Source organism: Balaenoptera ricei, chromosome 3, assembly GCF_028023285.1.
Source record: "Balaenoptera ricei isolate mBalRic1 chromosome 3, mBalRic1.hap2, whole genome shotgun sequence".
Classification (NCBI taxonomy): Eukaryota; Metazoa; Chordata; class Mammalia; order Artiodactyla; family Balaenopteridae; genus Balaenoptera; species Balaenoptera ricei.
In genome coordinates, this window is record NC_082641.1 from 175274552 (window position 1) to 175288929 (window position 14378).

The 14378-nt window shown below is 51.9% G+C and overlaps 1 protein-coding gene across 3 annotated transcripts in view; it reads right to left on the minus strand.

The window, feature by feature from the left end:
- PDE4A (phosphodiesterase 4A) overlaps positions 1–13450 on the minus strand; it is a 28918-nt gene extending 15468 nt beyond the window's left edge. The window contains exons 1-2 of one of the 3 annotated variants that reach the window (XM_059918438.1): positions 13193–13450; positions 271–462 (exon numbers count right to left, since the gene is read on the minus strand). In XM_059918438.1, coding sequence (XP_059774421.1) covers positions 271–462; positions 13193–13434 — 434 coding nt within the window. In that variant the 5' untranslated portion in view covers positions 13435–13450. Of the gene's footprint in view, positions 1–270; positions 463–11695; positions 12074–12649; positions 12707–13192 lie in introns of those variants that run through there. The other 2 variants (XM_059918440.1, XM_059918439.1) reach the window with 2 other exon arrangements.
- Positions 13451–14378: the final 928 nt, after the last annotated feature.

Here is a 14378-nt window from a genome sequence, read left to right on the forward strand (position 1 = left end):
GACTTGAGTCCGGGCTGGGCCTGAGGGAGGGGTTCAGCGTGGCTGGGCAGGGGGCAGAGATAGGGTGGGCGCTCATACGCCACTGGGTGGACATGCTACAGAGGGACTGAGCCCTCGACAGGGGAGAAGGGTGCTGTTTACTTTTCACTAGGGAGGACGGGTGTGCGAGTGGACGGGGACTTGGGCAGTGTCCCCCTCCTTGCTGGGAAGGGCAGCTTGTGCTGGGGCCAGGCCTGGAAGAGCTGGCGGGTAGGGATTGGGGGTGCTCACGCCTCGCTGGTGACCGACGAGTTCCGGGACATGGTCTTGGGTGACATGTCATAGTCGCTGTCTGAGCGGTAAAGAAAGGATTCTCGGCGCTGGCTGGTGGCCGCCCCAGCGTGTAGCACGAGGCCCGGGCTCGCCTGCGAGTCCAGGGGGCTGCGGCCTGGCGATGGCGTCGGCCCATTCTCCGCCTCCAAGCTGCAAGGGGCGGGCAGGAAGAGGGGTCAGGGGGGCTGAGATGGCATTGGGGGGTGGGTCAAGAGGAATAAGGGGACCAAGGAAATTCCTGGCAGAGAGACAGACACCCCAGAAGAGATGGGAGACAGGAAATGACAGAGATGAGTGACTGAGCGCCTTTGTGGGCCAGGTCCTGTTGCAGGAGCTGGAGACACAGCAGGGACTAAGACAGACCATGATCTGCCCTCACAGAGATGACACGGGGAGGGCTAGACTATCAACAGGTTAACCTAGCAGCAACGCACACCCCAAAAGTCGTGGGGTCCTCCTTGGCTCTGTTCTTTCCTTTGCACCTCAAATCAACCAAATTTGTTCAGAATCTGTCCGCTTTGCACCCCTTCCTCGGCCAGCCCCACCTTATCACTTGCCTGGACCAGTACATTCGCCTCTGCCCTGGTCCCCAGGCTCCTGTCTTTGCCCCTCAGTCTGCTCTCCTACAGCGGCCAGAGGGAGCCTGTGAACACCTGAGTCAGGTCACATCGCTCCTCTGCTCAGAACCTTCTATGGCTCCCAGCTCACTCAAAGCAAAAGCCAAAGTCCTTGCTGTGCCCACAGACCCTGCCCCACGACCTCCCAGTCTACCCCTCACGTACTCTGCTCTAGCCATAATGGCCTCCTTACTGTTCCTTAACATTCCAGATACATTCCTGCCTCAGGGCCTTTGCAAGATCCCTTGCCCAGATCTCCATTGGCTCCTCCTTCACTTCCTTCAGGCCCCTTCTCAAATGTCGCCTCCTCAGGAAGGCCTCTCTTGACCAACCCATCTAAAATGTCAGCCCCTGCCCTTATATTTCACATTTCCCTTCCTTAAAATAAATACTACTTACCTGACACATTCTATATTTTACTCTTCACTGTTTGCCTTCCCTTCTAGAACTAAGTTCTGCAGGGCAAGGGCTTTTGTCTGCTTTGTTCACTACTGTATACTTTGGGCCAAGAACATGGCCTGGCACGCAGTGGATGTCCAACAGCTGTCTATCGTATGAATCAATGTATGAGTGAATGAATGAATATACGGACTGCCATGCAGAGAATTAAAACTAGGTGGGTGACTGGAGAGGTGATTTTTGCTGATATGGTTGAGGCAGGCCTCTCTGAGGAAGTGATATCTCCAGGATATCTTTCAGGAGCAGGGCCTGAAAGATGAGAAGGAGTAGGCCACAGGTCAGGAGGTAGGAGAAAGTACTCCAGGGTGAGGAAACAGCAAGTGCAAAGGCCCGGTGGCAGGATTTGGTTTTTGTTGGAGGACCAGCAAGGAAACTGGTGTGGCTGGAGCAGAAATACAGACAGATGACATAGACACAGCTACATAAGGACAGGACACAGCCTGGTGGCACTGGCAAGACAGACCCTCAGGATGAGTCAGGGAAAAGCTGGCTGTGCCACTTCCCAGCTGTGTAACTTGAGGGAAAGATGGAATGTCAGTTTCCTCACCTACAAAATGGGAACAACCACCATCTGCCTCAGGTCATCCAGGTGACCAGCGTTAACACAGGCAAAACGCTCAGAATGGTGCCTAACAAAGAGCTCAAAAAACATTGGCAACTGTAAGTCTATCAGTCCCATATATGCCACTTGGGGAGTGAACTCAGCAAGGCAATCAGTATGAAGATTTGAGGATGAGAGTGGGGAGCTGTGTGCTTGTGACATGCTGTGTGACTTCAAGCAGGTCACTGCCTTCTCTGGTCTGTTACCCTTAAAGTGAGGGGGTTAGTAGACTGGTCAGCCGACTTCAGGCAATGCTCTGGTGGGTACAAGGGGGTAGGGGGAAGAAATAGAACCCCCCCCCACACACACACACTTTCTGGTCCTACTACTGAATGTCAGCCTAAGATTTTATTTGAATGTTCCCTCTGCCAAGAAATAAATCCGAAATCTCCTAGGCCAGGACAGTGATATCAACTTCCATACATTGAGCCTTTTTTCCAGGCCAGTCCTGGGGTGAGGGAATGGGGAAGGACTTTATTGCTTCCATTTTACAGATGAAGAAACTAAGGTTCAGAGAGGAGAATGATTGGCTCTATGTCACCCAGCAAGGTCATGGTGGGGTCAGAATTCAAACCAAAGTCTTGTGATTCCTCAGACCAAAATGTTAACTGCTGCCCTCTGCTGACTTGACCCCCATCAGAGCACATTCCTCCCATTAGAGCAAATGTTTCCAGGGGTCAGGCGGCCAACATAAAAAGCAGAGTGGAGCTGGGGACACTGACCAACCAGATGTTCCAATTTTAGGAAAGAAACCAGAAATTTTAAATAGTCAAAAATTCAAACTTCTTTTAGAAACAAACTTCAAAAAACGTTTTAAAAACATTGAAAACTGCTCTGCAGAAGACACTGTCAAGAGAATAAAAAGACAAGCTATAGACTGGAAGAAAATATCTGACAAAGGACTTGTAGCCAGCGTACAAATGAACTCTGAAAACTCAGTAATAAGAAGACAAATAACTCAGTGAAAAAATGAGCAAAAGTATGGTCAGTTCACCAAAGAAGATAAACAGATGGCAAATCAGCAGAGGAAACATCATTCCTCCTTAGGCAAATGCAAATTAAAACCATGGACTATCACTTCACATCTACTAGGATGCTAAACAAACAAAAACTGACAACAAAATCAAGTGGTGATAAGGATTCAGAGCAACTGGAACTCCCATTCATTGCTGATGGGAATGCAAAGTGGTATGGCCACTCTGGAAGACAGTTGGTCAGTTTCTTATGAAATTAAACACACGCTTATTGTACAAGCCAACAAATCCGCTCCTATAAATTTACCCAAGGTAAATAAAAACATACGTCTACTCAAAAACCTGCTGACTGATGTTTATAGCAGTTCTGTTCATAGTCACCAAGAACTAGAAACAACCAAATCAAGTGTGCGTCAATTGGTGAATGGATAAACTGTAGCAGATCCATGCCATGGAATACTATTCAGCAATTTCAAAAACACAAACATGAACTACAGATCTTCCTTGACTTATGACAGGGTTATGTCCTGATAAACCCACCATAAATTGAAAATATCGATAGCTGAAAACGCATTTAATACACCTAAACTACCTACATCGCAGTGTAGCCTAGCCTACCTGAAACATGCTCAGAACACTTACATTAGCCTACGGTTGGGCAAAATCATCTAACACAAAGCGTATTTTATAATAAAGTGCCGAATATCTCATGTAATTTATGGAGTACTGTACTGAAACTGAAAAACAGAGTGGTTGTATGGGTCTAGAACGGTTGTTAAGTATATCAATTGTTTACCCTCATGATTGCGTGGCTGGCTGGGAGCTGCGGCTTGCTGCCACTGCCCAGGATCACAAGAGAGAATCAGACCACATGTTACTAACCCAGGAAAATATCAAAATTTGAGGTACGAAAAAAAAAAAAATTTGAGGTACGGTTTCTACTGAATGTGTATTGCTTTCACATCATTATGAAGTTGAAAAATCATAAGTCGAACTATCATTAAGTCGGGGACCATAAGTACTGTGAAAGAATAAATATATATATTTGGTCTCAGCCTTGGTTTCCTGGCACACAGTTCCTAAAACCCTGGAAATCTCCACAGTAATAGGTATCTTTTTGTATGCTAACGAGATGACTGACTGCTAGGGACTACTGGACAGCCTCCGGATGGGGGCTGGTTGCCAGGAGAGCCAACCATGTGATTAGAGGGGCTGGACCAGTTCAGGGACCAGGACTGGAGGTTGGGTTAATCACCAGTGGAATGGCCAATGGTTTAGTCAATCGTGGCTACATAATGAAGCCACCATCAAAATCCCTGAATGACATGGTTTGGAGAGCTGCTGGGTTGCTGAACATATCAAGGTGCTGGGAAGGTGGCGTACCTGGGGAAGCACCAAGTCCCTCCCCCAATTCCTTTTTCTATGTATCGCTTCCATCTGGCTGTTCCTGAGTTGTATCTTTTAAAATAAACCAGGAGGGGAATACAAAAAATAAATTTAAAAAAAAACAACCCAGCAATCTAGTAAGTAAACTGGTTTCCTGAGTTCTGTGAACTGTTCTAGCAAATTATCGAACCAGAGGAGGGGGTTGTAGGTACCTCTGATTTATAGCTGGTCGCCCAAAAGCACAGGCGACAACCTGGATTTGAGACTGACATCTGAAGTGGGGGAGGTCTTGTGGGACTGAGCCCTTAACCTGTGGGATCTGCACGAACTCCAGTTAGTGTCAGAATTGAATTAAACTGTAGTTCACCCAGTTAGTGTCCATAGAATATTGGAGAATGGGTTGGTGTGGGGAAAACAACCAAACATATTTCGTGTCAGAAGTTTTCTGCAAAAGTAGAAAGAAACAGTTTCCTTTTTAAAGGATTTTTTTTTTTTTTTTTTTTTTTTTTTTATAGCTACTTTATTTATTTATTTATTTTTGGCTGTGTTGGGTCTTCAGTTCGTGCGAGGGCTTTCTCTAGTTGCGGCAAGCGGGGGCCACTCTTCATCGCGGTGCGGGGACCGCTCTTCATCGCGGTGCGCGGGCCTTTCACTATCGCGGCCCCTCCCGTTGCGGGGCACAGGCTCCAGATGCGCAGGCTCAGTAGTTGTGGCTCACGGGCCCAGCTGCTCCGTGGCATGTGGGATCTTCCCAGACCAGGGCTCGAACCCGTGTCCCCTGCACTAGCAGGCAGATTCTCAACCACTGCGCCACCAGGGAAGCCCTAGTTTCCTTTTTAACTACTCAAACACAAAATAATTTGGATGACTCTCAAATGAATTTTGCTAAGAGAAAGAAGCCAGTGGTGGGGATTACATGTGTCAAAACTCATACAACTAATAAATGAATTTAGCAACGTTGCAGGATATAAAATCAACACACAAAAGTCAGTTGCTTTTCTATGCCCTTAACAATGAACAAACCAAAAAGGATATTATGAAAACAATTCCACTTACCATAGCATCAGAATGATTAAGATACTTAGGAATAAACTTAACCAAGGAGGCAAAAGCTTTGTATACTGAAAACTACAAAATATTGCTGAAAGAAAGTAAAAACACAAATAAATGGAAAGACATACCATATTCATGGATTGGAAGACTTAATAATGTCAAGATGTCCATACTACCCAAAGCAATCTACAGATTCAATGCCATCTCTATCAAAATCCCAACAATGTTCAGGACTTCCCAGGTGATGCAGTGGTTAAGAATCCACCTGCCAATGCAGGGGACACAGGTTCGATCTCTGGTCTGGGAAGATCCCACATGCCGTGGAGCAACTAAGGCCATGCACCACAACTACTGAGCCCGAGCACCACAACTACTGAAGCCCATGCACCTAGAGCCCGTGCTCCACCACAAGAGAAGCCACCGCAATGAGAAGCCCTCACACCACAATGAAGAGTAGCCCCCACTTGCTGCAACTAAAGAAAGCCCGCGTGCAGCAACGAAGACCCAATGCAGCCAAAAAATAAATAAATAAATGAAAAATAATAATAAAAAAATCCCAACAATGTTCTTTGTAGGAAAAAAAAAAAATCTCAAGGAACCTGAAGAGCCAAAACAACCCTGGAAAAGAAGAACAAAGTTGGGGGACTCACACTTCCTGATTTCAAAACTTATTACAAAGCACAGTAATCAAAACAGTGTGGTACTGTATAAGACAGATGTATAGACCAATGAAATAGAACAGAGAGCCCAGAAATAAACCCTCACATACGTGCGGTCAAATGATTTTCAACAAGGGAGCCAAGACCATTCAATGGAGAAAGGACAGTCTTTTTAACAAATGGTGCTGGGAAAACTGGTTATCCACTTACAAAAGAATGAAGTTGGAACCTTAGCTTACACCATATACAAAAATTAACCCCAACTAGATCAAAGACCTAAACATAAGGGCTAAAACTATAAAACTCTTAGAAGCTTCATGACATTGGATTTGGCAGTGATTTCTTGGATATGACATCAAAAGTACAGGCAACAAAAGAATGAATTGGAATTCATCAAAGTTAAAAACCTTTGTGCATCAAAAGACACTATTTAGGGGCTTCCCTAGCGGCGCAGTGGTTAAGGATCCGCCTGCCAATGCAGGGGACGCGGGTTCGAGCCCTGGTCTGGGAAGATCCCACATGCCTCGGAGCAACTAAGCCCATGCACCACAACTACTGAGCCTGTGCTCTAGAGCCCGTGAGCCACAACTGCTGAGCCCGCGTGCCACAACTACCGAAGCCTGCGCACCTAGAGCCCGTGCTTCGCAATGAGAAGCCACTGCAGTGAGAAGCCCGTGCACCGCAATGAAGAGTAGCCCCTGCTCACCGCAACTAGAGAAAGCTGGCGTGCAGCAACGAAGACCCAATGCAGCCAAAAAAAAAAAGAAAGAATAAATTAAAAAAAAAAAAAAAGACACTATTCGGGGAGTGAAAAGGCAATCCACAGAATGGGAGAACATTTTTTTAAATAGTGTTTTTGTTTGTTTGCTTGTTTTTGCCTGCACCACGGGGCATGCAGGATCTTAGTTCCCCGACCAGGGATTGAACCTGTGCACCCTTCAGTGGAAGCGTGGAGTCTTAACCACTGGACCACCAGGGAAGTCCTGGGAGAATGTTTTTGCCAATCACATATTTGACAAGGGATTAATGTTCTAGACTATATAAAGAACTCTTAAAACTCAACAACAACAACAACAACAAAACAAACAACCCAATTAAAAAGTGGGAGGGAATTCCCTGGTGGTCCAGTGGTTAGAACTCCGTACTCTCACTGCTGAGGGCCTGGGTTTGATCCCTTATTGGGGAACTAAGATCCCACAAGCCACGTGCGTGGCCAAAAAAAAAAAAAAAAGTGGGAAAAGCACTTAAATAAACGTTTCTTCACAGAAGATATACAGATGGACAATAAACACATGAGAAGATGCTCAACACCATTGGTCATTAGGGAAATGCAAATCAAAACCCCAATGAGAGGGACTTCCCTGGTGGCTCAGTGGTTAAGAATCCGCCTGCCAGTGCAGCAGACACGGGTTCGATCCCTGATCCGGGAAGATCCCACATGCCGCAGAGCAACTAAGCCTGTGTGCCACAACTACTGAGCCCACATGCCACAACTACTGAAGCCTACGCGCCTAGAACCCATGCTGCACAATAAGAGAAGCCACCGCAATGAGAGGCCCGCGCACTGCAACGAAGAGTAGCCCCCGATCACCACAACTAGAGAAAGCCTGCGCACAGCAATGAAGACCCAACGCAGCCAAATATAAATAAATTTATATAAAAAGAAATCCCAATGAGATACCACTGCATACCCATTAGGATAGCTATTATTTAAAAAAAGAAAAAGAAAATTGGGGAGCATGTGGAGGAATTGGAATACTTGTGCACTGCTGGTGGGAATACAAAATGGTGAAGCCAGTGCGGAAAAGAGTTTGGCAGCTCCTCAAAAACTTGAATACAGAATTACTATGTGATCCAGCAAAGCTACTCCTAAGTATATACACCCCAAAGAATTGAATGGCAGGACTCAAACAGATACTTGTACACCAATGTTCATAGCAGCATTATTTACAACAGCCAAAAGGTAGAAACAACTCAAATGCCCATTAATGGGTGAATAAAGAAAATGTGGTATATATATATACAACAAAATATTACTCAGCCTTAAAAAGAAAGGAAATTCTGACGCATGTTTCAACATGAATGAACCTTGAAAACATTACGCTAAAAGAAATACGCCAGACACAAAAGGACAAATATTGTACAATTCCACTTACATGAGGTCTCTAGAGGAGTCAAATTCATAGAAACAGAAAGTATAATGGTGGGTGCCAGGGGCTGAGGGAGTGGGAATGGGGAGTTAGTGTTTAATGGGGACAGAGTTTCAGCTTAGGAAGATGAAAAAATCCTGGAGATGGATGGTGGTGATGGTTGCACAACAATGTGGTTGTACTTAATGACACTGAATTGCACACTCAAGTTAAAATGGTAAATTTTATTATGCATATTTTACCACAATTAAAAAAAAACCCTTATGCAATATATACTAAAAAGGCTGAATTTTGGGAATTCCCTGGCAGTCCAGTGGTTAGGACTCTGCGCTTACACTGCCAGGGCCCTGGTTCGATCCCTGGTCACAGAACTAAGATCCCACAAGCTGTGCAGCGCAGCCAAAAACAAGGTGAATTTTACTTTATGTTAATTTTTTTAAGTAAATTAAAAAAAAAAAAAAAAACACTCAGGGACTTCCCTGGTGGCACAGTGGTTAAGAATCCGCCTGCCAATGCAGGGGACACGGGTTCGAGCCCTGGTCCGGGAAGATCCCACATGCCGCGGAGCAACTAAGCCCGTGCGCCACAACTACTGAGCCTGCGCTCTAGAGCCCATGCGCCACAACAAGAGAAGCCACCGCAGTGAGAAGCCCCTGCACTGCAATGAAGAGTAGCCCCCGCTCGCCGCAACTAGAGAGAAAGCCCGCACGCAGCAACAAGGACCAAACGCAGCCAAAAAAAAAAAAAAAACACTCAGGAATGAAAATACTCTTAGATCATGAGCTTGGGCCTTTGGTGATAATGCCCATTTATTGAGCACCTGCTGTGTACTGGGTGCCAGGTTAGATCCTTTAAGTTTATAGTAATAATAACAAGATACTTATTCAGTATCTGCCATGTGCCTGGCACTATCGAAGTGCTTTGTACACGTGAACCCAATGAGGTCTCCCACTAACTCTGTGAGTTGGGTTCTGTTAACGTCCTGGGTCAATGAGGAGGCTGAGGTGCAGAGAGGCAGCGAGGGGTTGGTGGCCTTGCTGCCTGCGGACCATGTCCTGTCTCCCAAGGCCCAGCGTGGACGTTATGGCTCTGCTGAGAGGCCCTGTGGAGGGGAGAGGAACATAGCTCCATACTGAGGACCTCAACCCCGCCCCAGGAACTGAAGCCACAGTTCGTTGGGGGAAGGTGAGACCCAAGTCCAGAGGGCGCCCGACTAGCCTTGTGGGCAGATCCTGCAGCCCCAGGGGACTCAGCTCACGTAAGCAGGAGCCCAGAGGCCAGGATGGGAAGAAGAGGCTCCCTGGGGCCCTGCTGTTTGTGCTTCCAGGAGCGAATGTCCCCTGGGCTGTGGAAGGGCAGAGGAGAGAGAATCGGGCCTGTTGAACTGCAGCCTGAGTGTGTGTGTTTGTGTGTGTGTGTGTGTGTGTGTGTGTGTGTGTGTGTATGGGGGGGGGTCTCAGCTACCCCTCAGAACCAAACTCCAGAGCTGTGGGGACTCACCCCTCCCTGACCTGCCACTGCTCAGGGTGGCCAAAGTCAGGCTAGAGGCTGTTCCAGCAATGTCCCAATGGGACCTGAAGCCACAAACCAGAGTCAAGGGCAGTCGACAGGCACTGACATCACAGCCACACACCCAGACACTTCATCACAAAGGAAACGACTTGCCCAAGACTCCCCTTTGGACAGGCTGACCACTTGATGGCATTCTCAGTTGAAGTTGCTACCTGCCTCCACCCCCCTGGGGCCCCGAGGCCTGCCCACCTGGGCTCCCAGAGCATCAAATTGGGCCTCTGCAGGACTGTGCAGCCCAGGGGCAGATCCAGGCTTCAGTGAGTTCTGCTGCAGGGGCCGATGGGAAAGAAACAAGCAGGGGAGGGGGGTGGCCAGGAAAGGGGACACATCCCAGTTGGTAAAGATCATAACAATGAAAGTAGCCAACTGCTACTGAATGTCACATGCTAGGCACTCTGCTATGCCTGGGTGTGTACTGATGCCCCATTTTCCAGAGAAAGAAACCGAGGCACAAACAGGATGAGTAACTTGGCTAGTGGTAAAGCAAGGATTTGAACCAGCGCAGCCAGGCTACAAGGCTGCCCAGTAAATCACTGGGTGTCTGTCTCCCCCAGGCAGGCCTGGCATCTCCCTGGGCTCCCTGCCCCACTCCACCTGACTGCCTTGTAGGAGGTGCCAGGCAGGCTTCATGGAAAGGCCTGGCATTTGCTTTGTGAAGGTCACACGGAGGTTGGGGGCGGGCGCTGGTGTGTGTCTGCCAGGAGGGCGCGTGGTGCCAGGTGACACGGCAGTTTTTGGGGCTGGGTGTGCAAGGAGGGTCTGTGTATGTGTGAGTCGGGGTGTGTGTGCACGCTCAGGAGCCCCTGTGTGCATAGAGTTGTCTGTGTGGATTTGTACGCGTGTGTGTGTGTGAGCGGGGTCTGGGTGTTGGTGGTGCCTGTGTGAATCTGTGTATCTCTGTGTCTGTGGTCTGTATGACCTTGGGAGAGGGTACCTTTGTGCTGCACGTGGGCGGCCCTGACTCCTCAGTGGGTATGAGGTATGAAAGCTCCTGTGTGTGGCCATGTGCAGGTGGGAATCGGGCCTGGGTGTGTGTTGCAGTGACAGTGTGTTCCTGGGGTCAGCGCAGTGTATGCGAGGCTGTGTGAGACCAGGGTTTCTGTGGTGTTTGTCACCATGGCCATGGGTCACCTGTGGGGTTCTCTTTTTGGCCCCATCAGCCAGAAGACCCATGCCTAGCACAGTACACACCAGGTGACCTCGATTACCCTGGGTGTGGGTGTGTCTGTGTTTGTGTCCTATGTAGCTGCATATGTGGAGTGTGTGTATCCATGTGGGAGAGCATGTGCGTGTCTGGGTGTCTGAAGGGACTGGTGCAGGGGAGCAGGTACAAGGCTGGAGCACCCTGAGAATTCTGAGAACCTAAAGACCACTTCTTTGCCTCAGCGCGGTCCAGCTGATTCTAAATACCCCCAGGAGTTCCAGCAGGAACCTCCTCCCCACCCCCACCCCAGCTTGGTTTTCATCCTGGCAGCCCCAGCAAGGAAGAAGGGAGGGTAAGGCTGGAGGCACTGAGCAGAGCAGGGCCGGAGGGACGTGGCTTGAGGCCAGTAGCCCGGGAGTGGAGCCCGGGTGATGCGGGACACCCATATTTGCTGCTACGGTGAATGCCAGAAGCCCAGATTTGGGGCACAAAGAGGGTGAAGGGATCCCATCTTGGGTAAGCAGGAAGGGGGCAGGACCCAGCACCCATTCTGGGGGGGCACCACCTGCAGGAAGCCCTCAGTGGCATCCAGACAGTTTAGGGCCAGGGAAGGGGGTGAGGCTCCAGACCAGACACTGGGGACTCCCCGCAAGGCAGATTGCTCCCCCACCCTACACACACACACACACACACACACACACACACACACACACAAAGCAGCCAGAGCCCTCCGGTGGCAAAGGAGGGGACTGGCCGGAGGCCACCCACCTGACAGATCTGCCTGGAGGGTACCAACAGGTGTCCTCGTCGCTGAAGGAGAAGTGGACCAGGGACTCAGGGCCCGCGGGGGGCAGTGCCAGGGCAGGGGGCCGGGGTCGGGCCCGGGGTGCTGCACTGGAGCGCATGAGTGCCAAGCACCGTCGGGGCGCGCATGGGGACGGCTGCACGGTGGTGCGGCGCGCACTGCTCTCCAGGCCCTAGGTGTCTGCGGCCGCCGCCGGCGCCGCCTCCACACCCGCCCTCCCGGTGACTCCCCCCAGGGACGGCCCCGGGCGTTCGGGCGTCCCCTCGTCCGCAGCGCCTGGGCGGGCTCCGCGCCTGCCTCCTCCTGCGGGGGCCCTGCGGAACTCTGCGCATACTTCCCGCCTGCCTCCCTTCCCCCGGGCCTCGGAGGGTGCCCCGGGCTCCGGTTTCCCGGGTTCCGAGCCCTCCCCTGGCCCCGCCTTTTCCACCCCTTCCCTGACGTCGAGCTGGGCCCGCTGGAGGTCTCCGAACGCCGTGCGTCCTGGGGGGGAACGACTTGCCCGCGGGCGCAGTGCGGGGTCCGGTGACAAAAACCCGGGGGAGGGACGATGGATGCGGCGGAGGTGGAGTTGGGGGCGTGGGGGCGGCGTAACAGAGACAGGAGAGGCAGAGGTGAAGACAGAGACACAGAGAGAAACCGGAGACAGGCACTGATTTCCCCCCCCACACACACCCTTCCCGACCCCACGCGGGCCTCCCAGAATTGGAGGCCTCGACCCCTCCTCCTTATGTCTTCCCGCCCCGATCTCGTCCCCAAATCCGGACGCGGGCCCGCGTACTGTCCCTGCAGTGCCCTCTCTCAGCCTGTGTCTCCGGACTCAGGTTCTAAACAAGTGCACGCGGAGAGTAGCGAGGAGAAGGGCAACCAGAGGACCTCTCCGGGCTCCGGAGAAGCCCCCGAAGCCAGCCCGTGCCTACCTCCGGACCGCCAACCTCTGTTTCCAAGATAAACGGACACTGGAAAGCCAGACCGGATGTGGCCTCCAGGCTCCTCACCCCCAGGCTGCCCGCCCCCGCGGCCCACCCCGGGTCTGGCCAGGAAGGGAACTTCCATTTGCCCTCCTTGCTCGGTGCACGCGGTAATATTCCAGCGCCTCCTGGCAAGGCAACCCCCAGAGGGCAGCGCTGGCCCCATTTCACAGGCCTGTAGACTAAGGATAACACAACTGAACACACGTCCCCAGATCACCCTGGATGGCAGGTTGGCTTCACTCCCCCAAAGCCTGACCGCAGCTTCAGGTCTGCACAGAAAGTGGGAGGAACATAGCGTTTATTGAGCGCCTACTGCATGCCTTATCAGATGTCTCCACGGCAACCCTGGCGAGCAGACTTGATTTTTATCGCTGCCCTGTGACGGAAGAAAAAAAGTGAGGCTGACAGAGCCAGCTACGAACCCCAGACCCTGGCGCGCGCCTGATGGCCAGGGGGGACTCGAACCCACAGACACCAGCGCGCACTTACCCGGCCCACGCCTGGCGACCGAAATCCTGAAAGCCGCGGAGAAGCCGAAGGCGCCTGCGGAAAGTTGGGGACGGGCTGGCAAAGAAGACAGGCGAGGAAGGTGGCGATCGTGGGCGGCGGGGCGCGCGCGGGGCCGGGGGCTCGGGTAGGAACGCCTCGTCCTCGGTGGCCGCCGCTGCCGCCGCCGGGAAGACCTCCAGCTGCAGTTCGGGTATGCGGCCCAGGCCGCGCGGCCGCGCCATGGCTTTGGCGGGGGGCGGGGGGGGGGCCGCAGAGCGGCCCGGCCTCGGCGGGCGCTGGGGAACAGCGCCGCCCGCCCCGCGCGGCCCACGCAGGCCGGCCGCCCTACCCGCGGGACCACGGGCCCCACCCCTCCCGGCCGCCTCGGCCCTTCCGGCTACGCGCTGGGGCCGCCCCTGGGGCGGGGCGGGCCAGGGGCCCCCAAGCGGCCGCGGCGGGGACACCCCACAGACGCCAGGGGCCCCCCGCAGTCCCTCTGACGTCCTCACAATCGCCGGAAGCATCTCTACAAACACCTGGGATGCCCCCAGATCTCTGGGGTGCTCTCACACACACACAGCTTCCACGATGTTGAGACGTCCCACAGACCTCAGGGGCATCCCCAGAGTCCCTCAGACTGAGATCTCCACAATCCCAAGGAGTGCCCCTACTATCCCTGAGCTGTCCTCACACAACCCAGAGGTACCCCCAAATCCCTGGGTTCCCCCACAAAATCCAAAGGTGCTCTGAGAGGCTCCCATAGACACCGGACACTCTCACAGCTCCCCAGATGTCCCCTCATTGTTACTGAAACATGCCCACAAACTCCAGGGGCACCCCAATAATCCCAGGATGTACCCACAAATGCCAGAGGTGCTCTGAGAGTCCACGAGAAACCCCTTCAGATCCCAGGACAACCACTATGTTTCCTCAGATGTCCCCCAAATCTCCTGGGGCACTCCCACCATCTCTGAGTCATGCAGAGACCCTCCAAACACCCCAAGAATCCCCCACAGCCACAGAGCATTCCCACAGATCTCCGTGAGGGCCCCCCCAAATCCTGGGGTCCCTTACAGACCTCAGGAATGCTTCCACAATCCCTCAGATCCCCTCCCCCAGTAGCTCCACAGCATTCCTGAGATGCCCCCAGAAGTGCAGAGAACCCAACATTACCTCAGGGGTGCCT